The sequence below is a fragment of the Motacilla alba genome, chromosome 22 (assembly GCF_015832195.1).
Source record: "Motacilla alba alba isolate MOTALB_02 chromosome 22, Motacilla_alba_V1.0_pri, whole genome shotgun sequence".
In the NCBI taxonomy this organism is placed as follows: domain Eukaryota; kingdom Metazoa; phylum Chordata; class Aves; order Passeriformes; family Motacillidae; genus Motacilla; species Motacilla alba.
Genome location: NC_052037.1, coordinates 923,083 through 942,330, shown reverse-complemented (window position 1 = coordinate 942,330; position 19,248 = coordinate 923,083). Strand labels below are relative to the sequence as shown.

General features: G+C 52.0%; 1 protein-coding gene across 1 annotated transcript; it reads right to left on the bottom strand.

The window, feature by feature from the left end:
• Positions 1-4,045: 4,045 nt before the first annotated feature.
• Positions 4,046-9,049, bottom strand: NEFM (neurofilament medium). The gene is made up of 3 exons (XM_038160516.1): positions 7,937-9,049; positions 7,379-7,503; positions 4,046-5,986 (listed from the first exon to the last, which is right to left on the bottom strand). The coding sequence occupies exons 1-3, from the start codon at positions 8,996-8,998 to the stop codon at positions 4,636-4,638; spliced, it is 2,538 nt and encodes an 845-aa protein (XP_038016444.1). The 5' UTR covers positions 8,999-9,049; the 3' UTR covers positions 4,046-4,635.
• Positions 9,050-19,248: the final 10,199 nt, after the last annotated feature.

The following is a 19,248-nucleotide window of genomic DNA, read 5'->3' as shown; positions in this document are numbered from 1 at the left end:
CACCTGGCACTCAGCTGGGGGAGAGGGGCTGCTCCTGAGGAGGAAAATCCTGCTCCAGCCCTGGTCAGAGCCCACCAGGACCATTAAAGGCAGAGCAGAGCTGGACAGCTTGGCTGGAGAGAGCGCTGACAAGGGGTGGAGGGACAGGTCAAGGGGGAACAGCTTCAAACTGACAGGGAGGAGCTTTAGACGGGATATTGGGAAGGAATTCCTTATTCAGAGGATCTTGAGGGGCTGGGATGGGACTCCCAGAGAAACTGGGGCTGCTCCTGGAACCCTGGAAGTGTCTGAGGCCAGGCTGGACAGGCTTTGGAGCACCCTGGGACAGCGGGAAGTGTCTCTGCCCATGGATGGGCTTTAATGTCCCTTCCAGCCCAAACCATTCCATGGCATATCAAATACTGCCTTTCTCCAAGCACTCTGAGCTCCTTTAACTCTTCGAACCCCAAGTTTCCATTCTCTTTCACGATGTTTTTTGGCTGACAAACTCTTCCTTCCCTCAACCCTTTGCATCCCTCTTTGTTTTGGGAAGGGAAGCTCCCTGTGCAGCCGGGGCTGCTCCAGAGCAGCATCCCCAGAGCTCCAGCAGCTCTCCCCTGCCTGTGCAGCACCTGCAGAGCTCCAGCAGCTCTCCCCTGCCTGTGCAGCACCTCCAGAGCTCCAGCAGCTCTCCCCTGCCTGTGCAGCACCTCCAGAGCTCCAGCAGCTCTCTCCTGCCTGTGCAGCACCTCCAGAGCTCCAGCAGCTCTCCCCTCTCTGCTGCAGCCAGGGCTGCTCCGGAGCAGCATCCCCAGAGCTCCAGCAGCTCTCCCCTCTCTGCTGCAGCCGTTCCCAGCTGATCCCTGCTCCCTCGGTTATTTTTAATGCGTTGCAGCTCCGCAGGGCTGAGTCAGCCCCAGCAGGAGCTGCAGCAGGGCTGACTCTGCAGTGGCCACCAGGCTGGGCCCCCAGTCCTGCCCTGCTGCCCAGCCTGCTGGGGGGAGGCTGGGCTGGGTTCCTGTGCCCCGGCTGCTCCCAGGGCTGGGGGATGGATCCTGCTGCCAGCTCTCTCCTTCCCTCGGAGAACCCGGGCGCTGCCTTTGACGCAATGCAGTAAAAGCTGGCAGAGAGAGGCTCAGGAGAAACTTTCACCCGAGTTGCAGCTGCAAGGGAAGGCAGAAGTGTCCTGGGGCTCTTTCCTGCCCTTTGGGTCTGGATCAGGCTGAGATCTCGTCCCAGGGAATGCCCAGGGAGGTGCTGGATGCTTTCCCTGAGATGCACACACACCCCCTCCCCACCCTTCCTCTCCCCTCACAAGGGCAACACCTGTACAGAGCCTGCACATCCCAGAAATTCACCTTCTAATAACTAAACTACTAACAGTCCATCATTCGCTGCCATCCCAGATTAGTTAAGGATACTTCATTCCTGAAAAGGCAGCAATGAAGCCCGAGTGTGTATGGGGAGAGCACAAACCCTGATGACTGGAGAAAATTCTGGTGCCTGACTCAGCTCCCTGGCAAATGCATCCTGTTTGTGTTTTGTAACGCTTCCCAGTTTGTTCCCACCTGGAATTTTGTTCTGGGATGCTGAAAAATAACTGTGGCATCTCCCCAACCCAGCAGAGGAAAAAGATGCTGGTTTAGATCCCTCCAGCTCTTGAAGCCACAGTGGTCTAAATATCCCACCTTAAAAAAGATGCAAAAATCTTCACTGTAAATTCCTTTAATTATTATTTTTCCCTGTATGGATTTTTTTCCTATTGTTAAATGAACTTTTTTGTCTGAAAATAATTATTCACATCACTGGCTCTGTGCAGTCTGGAGGAGTAATTGGTGCAGAACAGGCAAATAACACCCTATTTCTGCCTCTCTGCCCGGGAATTGTGCTCTCCTTTGAAACTGTTTGATTGCAGATGTCAGTAGACAAAACCTCTTGGCATCATTAAATATTAATCAGTTCTTACAGTTTTATAAACATTTAGAAATGTGTTAACCACTCGCTTGTTCCTCTTAGGACTTGCTGGGAACATCTGCAGTGGGAAATGGGCTAAACACACAAATCCAGAGTGTGAGAGCAGGGGGAAATATACACTTGTGGGTAATAACTGAAAGCTGTGAGATGCTTTGGGTGGGAAAGGGGTGAAATGAGGATGTTGTGAAACACAAGATGCCAAGGGTTTGCCTCCCAGAACCACCCAGGGACTGGATGTGCCCTGGGGTTGCTCCAGCCCCTCGTCCCAGGAGCAATCCTGGATTGCCCGAGTGCAAACAGGACCAAAGCCACACAAATCACGATTCTGGGGTCCCTGGAGCTGTGTCCCACCAGGACTGGAGAGGAAGGAGCTGGAAAGGAATCCCGACACAAAAACCAGCCGAGCTGGGACCCCGCCTGCACACGTCCAGTGCTCCCCAGTCTGCTGCTGGCACCAGCACTGAACCCACGCGCAAGGTGACCCTTCCTCCCCGGGCTGAGGAGTCCCAGTTTCCACCGTGGGGGACGGGTTCTGCAGTTCTGGACACTTCAGTGGCTTCTAGAACTTATTTGGAAGCACATACACATAATTCCACGTTAAATATTGGTCTCTGGTTTAGTGCTGGTGTTCCCTTGAAAATTTTGTTTAAATCCAAGGGGAAAACACCTTCAGTTCTCACAAACCTTTGGGCACTTTGTGTTTGGGCACAATTGGATGTAGATACCAAAAAACAGGGGAGTGCTGAACTCCTTATTCCTAAAGGTGAAGTTATTTTTGTGTCACACCCACACAGGACTACGGAGAAGCTGCTGTTTAATTTGTTGACTCTGCTTTAATTAAACATCACTCAGCAGCCAAGCTGTCGAGCACAGCTTCCCATTGTTGATGGCAGCAGGAGAAGCGTCCATTGGTTTGATCCACAAAGACACCCAGATTTATTTGGAAGCCTTATCTGCTGTGGGCTCTCCTCCACTTCTCCAGTGAAGAATGTGCTGAACCCTTTCAATCAAAAACTCCTTGATCTTCAATGATTGGTGGGGTGAAGGCACATGGAAATTCTAGATTTTGATCAGACCCTCAGTCAGGAGCAGATTTCAGGCTAGTCCACGGCCTGACAATTATTCCAAGGCATGAAAATTATTTACATTTCTTTGTGAGTTATGGGAAGTAGGGCAGCAGCTGCAACCTTCATTTCCCTTTTAAAATGGGAAATAAACACAAAATGAATCCTATAATGACCAATTAATTCCCACATTGGAGTTGGGGCTTTATCTTCTTCCCATTTTTCCTTTGTCTCCATTTATTTTTCCATGTAGATCAATTTTTGATTGGCTTTGTTCTTAACAAAAGGACAAATTAATCCCCTTGGGTTAAATTTTTATTTTAGAATTTTATGTTTAGAGGCAAACTGAACTTTTTGATCATTGTACACAGAGAATTAATAAGGAGGGTCCCATAAAATTAAAGCAAGAAGGGGTAAAATAACCAGAGCCAAGCCTGCTCTGAGGACCTCATGGTGACTTGGTTGAGTTTCCTTAACGGGTTTTTGCTCAGTTAAGTGACAAACTGCCACAGAAGATGCCACACCCAGCCTCTGTCCCCAGGAAAATCAAGGAATTATGTGGAAATTGGCTCTCTGTGTGTGGATGTTGGGGTGTAAGGAGGACAACAACACTTGCAGCAGATGTTAACTTTTTTTTTTTTGGCTTAGGACAAGCAGGATTGAGGGCTTAGAGTCCTTTCCCTTCCTAAAGAAAGCAATTGCAACCCCTCTAAGCACCTCAAGGCCAGGCAGTGGTGTTCAATGGATTCCTCTTTCCTCTAGAAAATTTGGGATATAGCTCTTACTTTCTTAATCCAGCCTTTGTGTTGTTAGAGGAAATTTGTCCATCATATCCAATTCCCCAGCCACAGAAGACCCTGAGCTGGATGGGACCCCCAAGGACCATCAAAGGCCAACTCCCAGACAAATGAGAACACTAAGGAAAAGAACCTCAGCCAATCATCAACCCATGCAGCTGCATTCCCATTCAGGAGAGAGCATCCAGCTTAGGGAGGGACTAAAACTGGGAAAAAAATCATCAGAACAAGTCATGTTTTCATATTGACCTTTATTGAGCAAGAACTGCTGTGACTGTTTTACATCAAACAACAAAAGGTTGCGTACTGTGCATGTCAACAAGGTTCTCCCAGGAGCAAAAGTCCACCCTAATTGCACCAGTGAGGTAAACATAATTAGTTATAAGTAGCTTTTTATTTTTTTTTTAAGGCTAGGAGAGTTCTGGTTCTCATGAATACTCTATTACTGTTTTCGGTTTGGTTTTGGCTCAGTTGGTTCTTTGCATAATACATCTGAACTCACTCCTCAGATATGTCCCTCCAACAGCTCAGGAAATTCAGAAAAGCTTCCTCTGCACATTTCATCTCATGCACTAGCAGTAATAGTATTTTTTTGTAGATCCCCAAGCTCTGTGGAGGGAGTACATCTTGAGCCTGCATGCATTCCCCCCCCCTTCCCTATATTGCACGAAAAAGTAAAATACTGTGTGTCTGGAGCCTCCGTGAGAGAACCCGATCTGCTTTGAAGCCGTCACCCACATGCATGTTGCAGCTGTCTATGGCTTAACCTTTTGCACCGACCCAAGCTCTTGAATTGGTTTGAATTTTAGCTATGGTTGCTTTTATTCGCTTTCTTTAATCTCCTTTACTACAGCGTGTGAAGTGACTTTCTCCACTTTCTTGGTGGACACCAACTTCTCCTCAAAGCTTTCTTCGTGCTCCTCCACCTTCTGAGTGACGGTCACGGACTTCGTGACGAACGTGGTGCCGCTGTCCCCACCCTCCCCTGTGATTTTCTCTGCTTTTTTGGTCACTACGATTTTCTCTGCCTTGTCATCCACGGGGCTCACGTCGAGGCCATTAGTGACCACTCCCTTGTCTTCCTCCTCCTTCTCTTTGGATTCCTCCTCCTTTTTCTCCTCCACCTCCCCGTTGACCGCGATGTCCTCTTTCCTGGACTCCTTCTCGGCCTCGGCACTCACTTTCGTTACCTTGGTGACGGTGATGGTCTCTTCCACCACTGCCTTGGCATCCTTGCCTGGGGAGGGAGGCTTCTCCGGGGACCGCGGCTTCTCGGGACTCAGGGCCTTCTCGGGGGTGCGCGGCTTCTCCGGGCTTGCCGGCTTCTCAGGGGAGCGCGCCTTCTCCGGCGGCGCCGGCTTCTCCAGGGCCACGGCTTTCTCGGGGGTCACGGCCTTCTCGGGGGTGGCAGGTTTCTCTGGGGTCACGGCCTTCTCAGGGGTGGCAGGTTTCTCCGGGGAGGTCACCTTTGGTGTGGCGGGTTTCTCTGGAGATGCCGCTTTCTCCTCCTCCTTGGCCGCCTTCTCCGCTTTCTCCACCTTCTGTTCTTTTGCTGCTTCCGCAGCTTTTTCTTTGGGGGTGGCCTTGGCCGGTTCTGTTACAGGGGATTTTGGGGGGGATTTTACAGGAGGTGTTTTGACCTTCTCTGCCTTTGCTGGTACCTCTTCAGCTTTGCCCTTGGCCTCAGGTTTTTCCTCCTCTTCCTCAGCTTCCTCCCCTTCTTCCTTTTCCTCAATTTCTTCTTTTTCAGAGCCACCTTCTTCTGCAGCATCAGATTTTGCAGCTTCTTCTTCCTCCTCTGCTTCCTCTTCCTCCTTCTCTTCCTCCTCAGCTGCAGCTTCTTGTTCTGCAGGAGCCTTCTCAGAAACTTCTTCCTCTGCAGCTTCTTCTGCTTTTTCTTCCTCCTGTTCCTCTTGCTGTGCCTTGGCTGCCATTTCTTCTGCGATGGCTGCCAGGGCATCTTCCATTTCAGACTTTTCATCCTCCACCTTCGTCTCTTCAATGATTTCTTCTACAAACTTGTGCTGGACCTTCAGCTTTGGTGGCTCGATTTTTGTTTTCTGGATTTTGGTGGATGCTATTGTGACAGATGGTTGTCTGTGTGTGAATATGGGACCAGTAATGCTTCCAGAGAAGGCACTGAATCTTGTCTCCTCACCCTCCAGCAGCTTCCTAAGGGAATCAGGAGGAGAGAAAAAAAGAAAATGAGCATAAAAAAACCAAAATAAGGGACAGCTATGGAAATAATTGTGTCTGTCCCATCCTTGGGACAGGAGTGTCCCACAGCCAGGCTGGACAGGGCTTGGAGCAGCCTGGGATAGTGGAAGGTGTCCCTGCTTTGGGATGGGTTTTACGGTATCTTCCATCCCAAACCATTCTGGGATTCTACGATATTCCCCTGCTGTACTGTTCCCCTGGCAGCAGGATGGAACCCGTTTGCTGCGGAATGTGCTGGAACTGACCAGGGCCATGCACTGCTCACAGCCCCAGCCCGGCTCTCCTCGAATCCGCTCTTTTTCAAAACTCACGTTCGGCAGTTTTCAGCTTGGCTTTGCCTGTGGCTGATGTGATACCTTCAGTGATCATTTAAAACTCATCTTCACTGTCAGAAAGCTTCATTATGGTGTAAATCAGCAGGGATTAGGACAAACTAACTAATTGAATAGGATTCATTATGACTTAGGCAAACAGAACTTGACACAGCCAACAGACCCAAATCAAATATTGTGTCTGAGACAGTCACAGCTGATCAGAGCACATGCTCTAATTTAATAATTTGGGCATCCACCTTTTCTTTGTGGGAATGTGAGAACTGGAGGCTTCGGCTGACTTTGGCAGCAGCCAGCTACAGCCCCCTGGGGTGTCTGTGTGTCTCAGCAACCTCAGAAATTTCAACAGATCTGGAGATGGGGGTGGGTTTTTGTTGTTTTTACTTTTTTTCTACTCAAATGTTTTTCATCTGAGCCTGTGACCCAGAAAAATCAGGAGCTCTCCAGTGAGTTCTGAAGCGATACAGAGGAGACTAAAAAAATCTGCCAGGTGATGGCAACAGCAAGCAACGTTCAGCCCGAGATTAGAGCAGATGCCTCTGAAGGAAAGTTGAGCAAGAAAAGTAAAAGTGTTTGTGACAGACAGATCAGCACTCCCTGCCTCAAACCATGATCAAGCAAATTCACTGTCTCTCCCAGGCGATAAAAGGGAACTCTGGTGACAAGCCCTGCATGCCTGGCATCTGCAAAGCAGACAATTAAAAATAACCTCGTCTTTCGCTGCATCTGCTGCTCGTGCAGCCAAGGGCAGAATGCGGCACGGGAGCCGCCACACTGAGTCACGCTGTGCTGTGCCCACGGGGCTCGCCGGCAGCTCTGCCGCTGATTAGCTGCTCCCTAATGACCTTCTGGGCTCTCACTGGGCTGGCTAATGGCTGCAGCGATGCAGCCAAGCTCTCACTTCGCCCGTGTTCACTGCAGGCAGATATTTCTTAGCCGTGGAAAATCTTCCTGAGCCGGCAGCATCCGCAGTGCTATTAATATTCCAGACATGTCTGCAAAGATCCCACTGTACCTGTATGCAGCAATTTCGATGTCCAGGGCCATCTTGACATTGAGGAGGTCCTGGTACTCCCGCAAGTGACGAGCCATTTCCCATTTCGTTCCTCTGAGCTCGTTTTCCAGCTGGTGAATCGTGTCCTGCAAGGGAGACGCAGAAACCCCCTGTGACACAGACGCCGCACGCGGGGACAGAACGGGCAGAACTTCTCCGAGAGGACTTTTAGAAACTCTTGCCGCCGCTCGGGGAGGCAGGGCTGGCATCAGAGCGGGACCCACCCGCTCCCACCGCCCTCTGCAGCATCGTCCCCCCGCTTCCGCATTCCTGCATCCCGCGCTGCGGAGCCGGCACAGGGCACCTCCCGCATCCCCTCCCGCCACAGCGGGCACCTCCCGCATCCCCTCCCGCCACAGCGGGCACCTCCCGCATCCCCTCCCGCCACAGCGGGCACCTCCCGCATCCCCTCCCGCCACAGCGGGCACCTCCCGCATCCCCTCCCGCCACAGCGGGCACCGGGCACCTCCCCATCCCTCCGGAGCCGGCACCGGGCACCCCCCGCCGCCTCCCCGGTACCTGATAGGTGCTGAGGTCGTTATTGTGGCGCTCCTCGATGTCGCTGAGCTGCCTCTCCAGCGACTCCTTGGTGCCGCGCACCGACTCGAGCTCGATGCTCTTGGACTGGAGCTGCCGGCGGTACTCGGCGATCTCCTCCTTGGCGGAGCGGATCGCCTCCTTGTTCTGCTCGGCCGCCTCGGTGAGCTTGGCGTAGCGGCACTTGAACCACTCCTCGGCCTGGTGCATGTTGTGGTCGGACTGGCACTCGAGCTGGGCGCGGATCTCCTTCAGCGCCGTCGTCAGGTCCGTCTTCAGGTAGTCCTTCCTCTCCACGGTGGCATGGGACGCCTGCAGCTGCGCCAGCAGCTCGGCCACCTCCTCCTCGTGGTTGCCCCTGAGGAAGGCCACCTCGTCCTGCAGCGACTGCACCTTCTTGTCCAGCTCGGCGCGCATCAGCGAGGCCTCCTCCATCTCCTTGCGCAGGGCGCGGATCGTCGCCTCCGTCTCGTCGCGCAGCCGCGCCTCATCCTCGAAGCGCTCCCGCAGGCGCTGGATGTCCTCCTCGATGTGCTCCGAGTCCAGCTGGATCTGCGCCTTCTCGTGGCTCACCTGCTCCAGCGCCCCGCGCAGCTCCCGCAGCTCCTGCTCGTAGGCGTCGCTGAGCTGCGCCCGCCCGGCGTGCTTCTGCCGCAGCGCCGCCAGCTCCGCCTCGATCTCCTTGTTCTGCTGCTCCAGGTAATGCACCTTCTCGATGTAGCCGGCGAAGCGGTCGTTGAGCCCCTGCAGCTGCTCCTTCTCGTTGGAGCGGCTCAGCTTGAGCTCGGCCGCGCCGTTGAGCAGCGAGGACTGGCTCACGTCCAGGCTCTCGGCCGAGCTCAGCACCGTGGAGCCGTAGGTGGCCCGCGGGCCGCCCAGGTTGGGGCGCTTGTAGGAGGAGGACACGGTGCTGCCCGAGCCCCGCGACCACGACTGCGAGCGGAAGCCGCTGGACGGGGACGCGCTGGCGCGGCTGTAGGTGGCGCGGGTCTCGGTCACCCGGCGGTACGAGGGGTTGCCCAGGGGCTCCATGGTGTAGCTCATGGTGGGGCGCTGGGGGCGGCGGTGCGGGGCTGCTCCGGCCGCCGCCGCCCCTTTTATAGCCCCGCCGGGCGGCTGCGGGGCGGCCCCGCACACGTGTGCGGGGGGCGGCTCCCCCCGGCCCGGCCCCGGCCCGCCCCGCGCCCCGCCCCGGCTCCCCCTTCCTTCCCTCGCCGTCCCTCGCCTCGTCCCGGCCGCCCCTGCCACCTCGCCGGTGCCCCTTCCCCTTCCCCACTCCCCTTGCTGCCCCCGCTCCCTGCCCCCTGCTCCCCCCTGCCCACCCACTCCCCCCTTGTCTCCGCTGCCCCCATTCCCTCCTTTCTTCCTCCTGCTGCCCCCTTCCCTTCCCCGTGTTCCTTCCCTCTCACCCGGCTTCCTTCTCCCCCCTTCCCTAGGCCAGCACCCTCTTTCTTTCTCTCTTTCCACTCTTCCCTTCCTTTCTTTTTTCCTCCCTTACTTTCCATTCTTCCCTTTCTTCGTCCCTTCCCTTCCTTTTGTTTTTTTTTTTTTTTTTTTTTTCTTTTTTTTCCCCTACTCTTCCTTTCCTGCCTTTCATTTCTTTCCCCTATTTCTTCCATTCCCCGTCATTCTTCTCCCTCTTTTCCTGTCTTTTCTTTCCCGCAGGCCCAGGGCAGAGCGGAGCGCGGTGCCGGCCCCGGGCCGCTGCCGGGGCTGCAGAGCGGGGTAGGGCCGGGGGCCGGGGCCGGGAGCGGGGAGCCGGCAGCGGGATGCGGGATCAGCGCCTCCATCACCACGGACAGCTCCCGCCCGGCGGGCTGGGGGCTGGGGACCGGCTGCGGCGGGGGCTCGGGGGGTGTCGGGGGGCAGAGGGACCCGCAGATGGGTGGGGAGGGTCCTTCCCCCCGTGCCCCTGTCCCCGGGCGGGGTCTGGCGGGTGAAGGTCGCAGCGGGTGGGGGAGGCGGGCGCTCGCCGGGGCTCTGCGGCACCGAGCGCTCCCCGCACCGGCTCCGGGGGCTCCGCGGGAGGGGCGGGGGGAAGCCCTGGAGCAGTCAGCAAGAGTTTGAGAGACCCCCCCGGCATCCCAAATCCTTGCTCTTGGTTCTTCTCGTCCTCTCTTTCTTCCTTCTCTCTTCCCTTCTCTTTTCCTCCCACCCATCCGCTCTGATCTAACGCTTGGTGCATTGCTCAGAGTGAATAATAAATTGTTAGAAACCTTGTCAGAAATTACATTTCTGGGGGAAAATAGACTTTGTATGGGCTGCATGACAGTGCCTGGCTGCCATCCAGGCTCCGAACTCCTCCTGGAGGGATTACAGCTACAGAGGAAACGGATTAGTAAACTGCAAAGAGAAAAAAAACATAAAACAACCAACCCCCCCCCCCCAAAAAAAAAAAAAAACCAAACCAAAACTGCTGGTGCTAGAAGAACCCCTGCCACAGCTGGCATGGAAAAGCAGACGGACGCTGAGGGGGGAGAGTTAACTCCTCACTCAGAAGGTGCAGAAAAGGCTCTGTCTGCGCTCACAGCCGGGATTTTTGAGCAGATGATCCCGTGAAAGGCAAACCCTCCTCACAGACCGCCCGGGCGATCCCCGGTGGGATGCGTGTGGCTGGGGGAGCGGGGCGGCTCGGGGCTCGGGGTTCAACTTTGCCGAGCACATGGAGCCTCGCAGCCCCGCGGCTCGCTGGCGCGGCGCTGGCTCAGGACTGCAGCACTGCAGTCAGGCACAGCCCGGCTCGGCCCCGCTCCGTGCGCCCAGCACCGGCAGCTCCAGCGCCGCCTCCCCTCCGCTCCCCGGTTACCGCACAGGACGGGGCGTTTCTGCTAATGAAGCAACCACGGATTCAAAACCTGCTTCATTAATTTCACTGAAAGTTTCTGCCGCAGGCACAAACCCCTTTGGGTTTCATTGGGAGTCAAAATAAAATTACTGCCTATCAGGGCATTGCATTTGGTTTCTTTTTAGGGAGACAGATTTGTCATGATCTGGTTTATTAATGGTTTTTTTTCACCGATAACAGAGACTGGGAGGGGGGAACAGACCATGGTTTTACCCATAAAGAAAACTCACTGTATGAAGGAAACACACAGTTAACAGAGGTGCTTGGGAGCTTTTATTATCCTTTTAATCTCCTGATAACAAGGACTGGCAGATGGAACTTTGTAATAAAACTCCCTCTCATTAAATACCTCGGTGTTTGAAATCCATTTAGCCCGTATGCAAAATAAATTGTTGCTTTATAATCAGGCAGGGCTAGGTTTGATTTATTTATTTAATAGTGATACCAAGCAATGCAAACTTTTATGGAACGCAATACATCTCATGCATATATGGATTACTTTAAAAATCAGAATATTTAGAGGGGAAAAAAGCTGGCATTCACGGAGGTGTTTAGTGCAGAAATTCTGAAATAAAATTCATTGTTTTAATTGAAAACAGCCTTGCAATGTAAATTTCTGCTCTCTAATCAGATGCAGGGGGACAGGGCTCCTGCTACATTATCCTGAAGGTGGTTTGAAGGTTAAAGTGAGTCAGGGAAATCAGTCTGAGATGTTCCCTCTTTTCTGATGAGTAATTAATCCCTTTTCCCTTTCTGCCCAGAGATTTTGAAATGCAGGCTGATATTTCTGCTGAAGCAGAATTGGTTTTGCCTCAAAGTTGACCAAAGAAGAGCTTCTACTTTTAAGCAAAGCTGATATCTTGGGATTGAGGCAGGAGGAGGGAGGGAAGGGGCACTCCCATGGAAAGGGAAAGCAGCAGCATCGATTTTAATCTTGATTGTCCACTCTTGACAAACCTGCAGCGATGGGAGGGTGAGACTGAGTGCTGCAGCTTCCTTAAAAAATAAAATGAAAGAAAATACAGAAGGTGGAGGAGCACAACAGCCTGGCTGCTGCCAGGCAAAGATCAAAATACATCCAATGATAATGAATTAATTTGAATATATTAAGAAAGTGTTGAATCAGATGGGTAGGATAAAGGGGGGGGTTGGGTGGGGTTTTTTGTGGCTGGAGCTATTACAGATTATTTGTCAGCTTAGAGGGGGTTTGTCTTGGTAAGTTTTTAATATGAAGCCTGGTTTAAGTTTAAGGCTAAATAGATCTCAGTGGTACCCGTGTAAGGAGGACAAACAGCGGCATCAGACAGAATTTTGTTGGAGAGGAAAAGGAGTCAGGAAATCAGGATTTGGTCCATTTTTATGTTCCCCACCAGGCAGTGATGTGACTCGGTGGGACTGGCCAAGCTGCAGGATTTCCACCCATTCTGTGGCCCTGGAGCCCCTGGTGTGCTGTGGGGTCACCCCAAACCCATCATAAATAACATCAGGACATCAGCTGGTGGAAATTGGTCTCGTTCCAGCTGAGCCAGGAGAGCAAGGACAGACATTTGAGCCCAGCTGAGGACGTGTCCTGAGATATTTAAACAGCCACAGCCAGGGAGGGAAAAAATGGGATTTATGGCCTAAGGGCCTCGTCCCGGACTACTGGATCCTCCTTGACAAGGGATTTCACCCCTAAGGAAGCCCAGGAGTGCCCAGCACAGGGCAGGACAGCCCAGGGCTGAGCAGGGCTGCTGCTCCCTGGGGAGCTGATTTTTAACGGGATTCATTTTTTCCTTGTCATTTGTTCAGGATCTTGAGATGTGAAGGATCAGGTTTGGGGTGAGCTGGTTGATAATGGATTATCCTGTTCACAAAAGATCTCCAGCATCCTCAGGGACTTGAAGCAAAGAGGGAAGGGGATGGAGGGGAGAGAATAAGCTGTAAGCATTTTGGGGTTGGAATGGATGATCTTTAAGGCTCTTTCCAACTCAAACCATTCCAGGATTCTGTTTCCCCTCTATCCTGGGCTCAGGTGGGGATGACACTTTTTGGTATCACAGCACAAACACAAAGGTCCTGCTGGGCAATGCCTGTGCTCTGGAAAATTGATATGTTCATTCTATTTCTGCTGGAAACTGGACTCTCACAGCAGAGCTCTAACACAGTGTTTTCCTAAGGCACTTTTCATCATTCCCTCTGAGCCACCTGAGGCACCTCAGAACCTCAAATCAAGCACTGCCAGACATTTGGGTTATTTTCTTCATGCAGAAACATTCTGTGTTGCATTTGAGGGTGAAATATTCCTGAGAGCCCAGCCCTGAGGCAGAATTTTCATTCCACTGACCAGTGAAGGAAAATTTCTTGGAAATTCCTACAAATCATTGTTGAGCTCATTGCTACTTTCACCTTCCTCAATTTATCTGCTGCAGGAGCCCTTCATGGAATGATGGAATGGTTTGGGTTGGAAGAGACCTTAAATCCCACCCCATCCCATCCCCTGCCAGGGTGAGGGCACCTTCCACTGGCCCAGGTGGCTCCAAGTCCCGTCCAGCCTGGCCTTGTGAAACATTCGCCCCAAAATTTCCTGCAGTGTCAGCACCAAGAATCACTCCACAGCTCCAGACACGCTTCAGTCATTTACTCGCTTCAAAAATGAAACTTTTACCAGACCACCCACGCTTGTCTGGGGTGTTTTCCCTGCGTTTTGAAAGCCCTGCATTGCACACTGATTTTATAACTCCTGGAGTGGGATGTTCTCTCTCCTGGCCACCTCCCGTTCTGCTTCCATGGGCCACTTCTTTCATCTGCAGGAATTCACAGAGGAGCAGGATGCTGAATTATTCCATGAAGGGCTTAGCCTGGAGTCTGCTGATTAATAATAGAAATAACAGAAAGATATCCAAGCAGATCCTCCAGCTTTGTGTGGTGTTCTTTGGGATAACAGGGAAGGGGTGACAGGGACAGGGAGATCTTGTGCTTCCAGCTCCCCGATATTCACGGTTTTGATTTTCCACCAATAAATTCCAGCAACTTTTGGAATCCTTGGCCGGCAAAAGCTCTGTCTGTGCTCCTTAACTGGGGGTTGAACTCCTTCCCACTGCTTCTTTTGACTGTCCCGTGACCAGTTAATTGCAGAACTGTGATGAACTAATGTGAATCGTGGAATCTCTGGGTCCTGGAATGGTTTGGGTGGGAAGGGACTTTAAAGAATCCCACCCCTGCCCTGGGCAGGGACACCTTCCCCTATCCCAGGGTGCTCCAGCCTGGCCTTGGGCACTGCCAGGGATCCAGGGGCAGCCCCAGCTCCCTGGGAATTCCATCCCAGCCCCTCCCACCCTCCTGGGGAAGGATTTCTTCCCAACATCCCATCTAAAACTGCCCTCCTTTGGTTTAAAGAGCAAATTCAGCACACAAATGACCTGTGACCCTGCTTAGTGCCATTTCTGCAGTGATGGCCATGTTCCCATGGCAGATATTGGAGAAGCTGGCTCTTACCAGCGAATTCCTTTGTTGAACCCAGTGTCAGGGAAGCCAAAACCTGACAGGGCAGAAGTGAGAGTGCCTGGAACAGCTTTTTCCAGGCAGGAGGGGTTTGGAGGTGAAGGTCAAGGGTGCAGAGGCAGAACAAGCTCCCATTTATTCAAGGAAAAGGATGAATTCCAAGGAATCCACTGAGCCTCAGTTTCCTTTCTTCTGCACCATCCACTGCAGGATCCAGGCACAAACCCCGGGCAAGGATCAGCTCTGAGCCCCACAAAGCTGGGGTTTGGCTGGGGTTTGGCTGGCCTGGATGAGGGGCAGAGGCAGCCCCGTGGGTTTGGCCCTCGCTGTCCCCAGCCCTGCTGGGGTTGTGGCTCTCTGCTCCCTTTCCCACGGCTGGTGTTTGATGTCTCCAGCTGAAAACTGCCACCCAGAAAAGCACAGATCCAGGTCAGGGCAGCAATCTTCTGGTGAGAAAGTGACCAAAAATAGCTCTTCCTACCTCGTTTGGAAAGGGCTTTTTTTGTAGCCTTCCCTTTCTAAAAATATCCCTCTGAGAAGTGGCCACAATTGTGCTTTTTCTGACCATTTTTCCTGGAGCTCTGTGTCCCCCACGACGGCTCTGCCATAGGGCAAAGCTATCTTTAGGGTGTTGCTTCCCAGGAAATAAAGGAGATAAATTACAGCAGGTTGGAAATTAGAGGCAGTTAGCCACAACAGCAGCTAACTGTGACATTCATTGTCACACACTTGGGTCATGCCAGCAAGAATTACAGGAATTATTGGGGGAAAGTCTGATTTTTCAGCCCAGTGGCAGCACCTGGATGGGGAAATCCTGCTGCCTGGGCTGGGATCACTTCGTCCAAATTACCTCCTCTACAGACTGCTTTGCTCAGAATATTCTCAATATCCTGAAGACTCTGGAACTGGTGGATTTTAACACAGCAAAACTGTTGGTGGTGCAAATGGAATTCAGAGCTTTGGGTCACGTCCAGGCTTGGAGGCTGGGGAGCTCTTGGGCAAATTGAATTTAAAACCAAAATGAAAATCAAATTTAAACCCAAAATTTAAATCAAATTTAAAATGAACATGGAAATCAAATTTGAAACAAAATTTAAAATAAGTGGTGCTCCCCTAATTTCAGGAAGATGCCTACAAATGCTTTGTTTGGGACTAGACCCTGGAGCTGTAGATTTGGATGGGATTTGGGATTAAATCTTTTGCTGGGAGGGGCTGGGATGGAATTCCCAGAGGAGCTGGAATTCCTGGCAGTGTCCCAGGCCAGGCAGGGACAGAGGAGGTGTCCCTGCCATGGCAGGGCTGGGATGAAATACTCTCTAATGTCCCTCCCACGCAAACATTGCAGCATTCCCCGTCTCGCAGCATTTCTGGAGTGCCCAGCCCAGCCCTGCAGCAGCTCCTGTGCTGGAGGAGAGCTCCCCTGGCTTCTGGGGGGACTCAGCCCCTCCAGGGGAATCTGTCCTTGTTCCCTCCTCTGTCCCTCCCTCTTGCATTTGCGGGGTTCCCAGATGAAGGCAGGAATGCTGAGTCTGACTCCGTGTTCTCAGGAGGCTGATTGATTATTTCATGATCTATATTAGATCAAAGAATGCTAAACTAAACTGTGCTAAAGAATACAGAAAGGACAGAGGCTGAAAGATAATAATGGAAACTCGTGACTCTCTCCAGAGCCCCGACACAGCCTGGCCCTGATCGGCCAAAGAGTGAAAACAACTCCCAGGAACCAATGGAACAATCACCTGTGGGTGAACAATCCCCAGCCACATTCCACAGCAGCAAAACACAGCAGAAGCAAAGCAGATAAAATTGTTTTCCTTTTCTCTGAGGCCTCTCAGCTTCCCAGGAGAAAATCCTGGGCCAAGGGGTTTTTCAGAGAGTGTGACTGTGACACCTCCCTCCAGCAGCAGCAGCTCGGTGGCATTTCCCTTTCCTTCCTTTTATTGCCTTGTTTCTACCAGAGGCAGAAGAAAAGCACTTCAATACGGATGGTGCCGGTGTCTGAACTAAAGGAAACATTTCTCCTGCCAGCCTCATTAGGATCTGGGTTAATTGCTCTCCTGCTGGAGCTTTAATTGATCTGTGAGGAGGAAGCCGTGAGAGGCTGCAGCTCGGTGACAGCCCCACTCAACCACAGTGGCTCCTGATTTTTCTTTTTAATTAGCACTAAGGAAGAGTCCACCTTGCTGCCGAGCCCTCTGAGGATCAGCTCTTATGGAGATGCTGTACATAAATATAATTTATTTTCCTGATGCACCTCTCGAGCAGAGCTTGGGAGGTTTTTCCAGGTGAGAAAGTTTCATAACAAAATTAAGAAAGAAGGGCCCAGCTTGGAGGGTTCACCTCGTGCTTTATTGTGAAAAAAAAAAAAAAAAGGAGAATTTAATAATATTAATTACCACTTTGGCCCAAGAGCTCAGAGGAGCCTGGGCAATCTTTGTACAAAAATCTGAGCTGGTTTTGGCTAGAATTTCACTTTAATTTCTCCAGTCTGGTTCTCTTAACATCTAAAGAATATTCTTAGCAGAAGTAACTGTAAGCTGATTAGGCGGGAAGCAATAAATACAAATCAAATCGAATCATGCAGAGACTCCCAGCAAGAAAATCAATAATTGCAGTGATGTATTTTTAAACTCATGTTATTAGAAAAAAACACATGCAGCTTCTTCAAGCCTTGATTAGGCCAGAGCTGGGAGTTTTCCTTTTTGTCTCAGGGTCCTCAACTGGGGTAAAAGAAGTCAGAATTTTAAATTTAAATTTAAAAGAAATTGTGTGAATTTGCGCCAAGGTGGAGCTGGAACACACAGCACAAAGCCAGGACAGCCTGGGAAAGCCACCCTTCCTGAGGCAGAGGGATGATTCCAGGGAGCTGCCTGTGGCAATCCTGAAAATATTCCATAATCTGATTTAAAAATGGCAAAATGAAAGGTAATTTTAGTGCTCATTCTTTTATTTTTTAAATCCATGCCTGTTCTGGGCAGCTGCACATTGGATTAGCTCAGAGTCTCCACGTTTGTCATAAACCAGGAGCTTGTTTGCCATTTGGGATGTAGGGAAAGGCCATCAAAATGTGCTTTCCTGAATTCACCAGCAGCAAATGCAATTCTGCATTCCCTGAGATGATATTCCCTGACATTCCCTGGAGCCTTCTCTTGGCTTGATGGATCCTCTAGCAGCACGTTCACCACACAGAATTCCTTAAAATCCCCATGGAAAGGGAGTGTGGGAAGGGCCTCCAGGGGTAGAAAACATCCCGATATTCCGAATTCCAGGTGACCTCCAGTGGTGCTGTGGTGACAGCAGCGCCACAAGGCCAGGGGATGCCAGCTGGGTGCAGCTTCCTGCCTTCCTTCCTCTTTAATTCCAAGCCTCAGACTGACCTGGTCTCTCATGAAGTGGCTCCGTGGCAATTAATTGCATCCAGAAAATTCTTTGAGAAACGAATTTTAAAATTATCACAGTAAATTTCAAGGTCAGCACATTCTGCACTGTCACTGGAGTTGTTCCTGGCCTTGGCAGGGCTGGCTGGGCCTGCAATTCTCTCAGGTGTGAGAACTAAACAGCGAAGCAAAAAAACCTCCCAGCTGATCCCTTCGCTTTCTTAAATGTCCAATGGAATTTCTGGTGTTTGTGGAGAATGAAGGAAAGCTTCAACCAATAATCTCTTTTCTCCTGAGATCTGCTCCTCACTGCATCCCCCTCTCCCGAGGCTCTGCCTGGCAGGGATTCCACCCTCACACCAGGGCCAAGGTGGAAACAGACCCCTTCCTGTGCCTCTCACTGGTTTTCCTGCTGGTGTTCTCAGTTTCAAGGTGATCCCAGTGGCAGAAACCACCCCCATTCCCCAGATGCTGCTTTTCCCTCTCAGTGCCCCATGGATGGAAGCATTCCTCCCAGCTTTATCCGAGTCCCGTGGCTGGAGCCCCACGAAGGACACGGAGCTGTGCTGCGGCCCCATGCGCAGCACACCCCACCCGGGCTGGCCAGGCACATCCCTGCCCTCCCCTGGGTCCTGGCTTTCCCTGGATGCCCAGCTCCCCTTGCAGCCTGGGGATCACCCAGCTCAGCAGAGAGCAGGCACAGCCTTGTCCAGCTCCTCCTTGGATGGAATTCCATGGATCAGTCCCCAAGGCCACACCGGGGCATCTGCCGAGATTTCCCTTGGATTTTCCTGCCCCTTTCCCACAGAGCTCCCTGCTGCTGGGACAGATCTGGCACTAAACCAGATCTGCCCATAAATCAGGCTCCTTAATGAGCTTTCCCTCCATCCAGAAGCTTTTCCAAATGAAATTCCCTCTGCTCCCACTGGCAGGTGTGGAATACACCCCACACATGCAGCTTGGAGAACTCAGGAATCTCAAATCCCACAGAAAATCCCCTTCAAGGAGGGTGTGGGGCATCAGCAGGAATCTCAAATCCCAAACAAAATCCCCTGCAGGGCATCATTCCGGGTCAGGAGCGGGACTGGCACTGGGGATTGGGAGCCTCTCCCCGCTCATCCCAGGGAGAGCAGGAGCAGCTGGATGCCCTGGCCAGGAGTGAGGCTCTGCAGAGCAAAGGGAAGGAGGTGCTGGGGGGGCTGATCCCATCAGCAAATGGGAGCAGCCTGGCACAGGACAGGAGTGTTGGGTGATGCCTTCAGTTCTAGCATTTCTATTTGCCAGATCCTGCAGTGCCTCAGTGCATCGCTCTGAGCTCCACAGAGCGTCAGGGACTGCCTTCACTCTGGGCACACAGAACAATCCCTCCAGGCCTGAGATCCACGGGCACTCTGCTGCCTCAGGCCCAGAAAGCATCGACAGAAGGGAATTGAGGGGAGCAGACTGGGGGTAAATGACTTCATTACCTGAGGCTGTAATTGGACAATTAACCCCTGATATGTAAATGAACCAAACTCATACCTGTCTGAACAACTCGTGACCGCTGTGCACCTTGGAGGCTGCTGACTGCCCAAGGTGTGTCTGCTGAA

What these genes read in the sequence shown, in the direction of transcription:
- NEFM (XM_038160516.1), bottom strand. Translation starts at nt 8,998, where the DNA reads ATGAGCTACACCATGGAGCCCCTGGGCAACCCCTCGTACCGCCGGGTG. An exon ending in ACGACCTCAGCACCTATCAG is followed by an intron (nt 7,504 to 7,936) that starts GTACCGGGGAGG and finishes TCTCCCTTGCAG; the next exon opens with GACACGATTCACCAGCTGGA. An exon ending in ATCGAAATTGCTGCATACAG is followed by an intron (nt 5,987 to 7,378) that starts GTACAGTGGGAT and finishes TGATTCCCTTAG; the next exon opens with GAAGCTGCTGGAGGGTGAGG.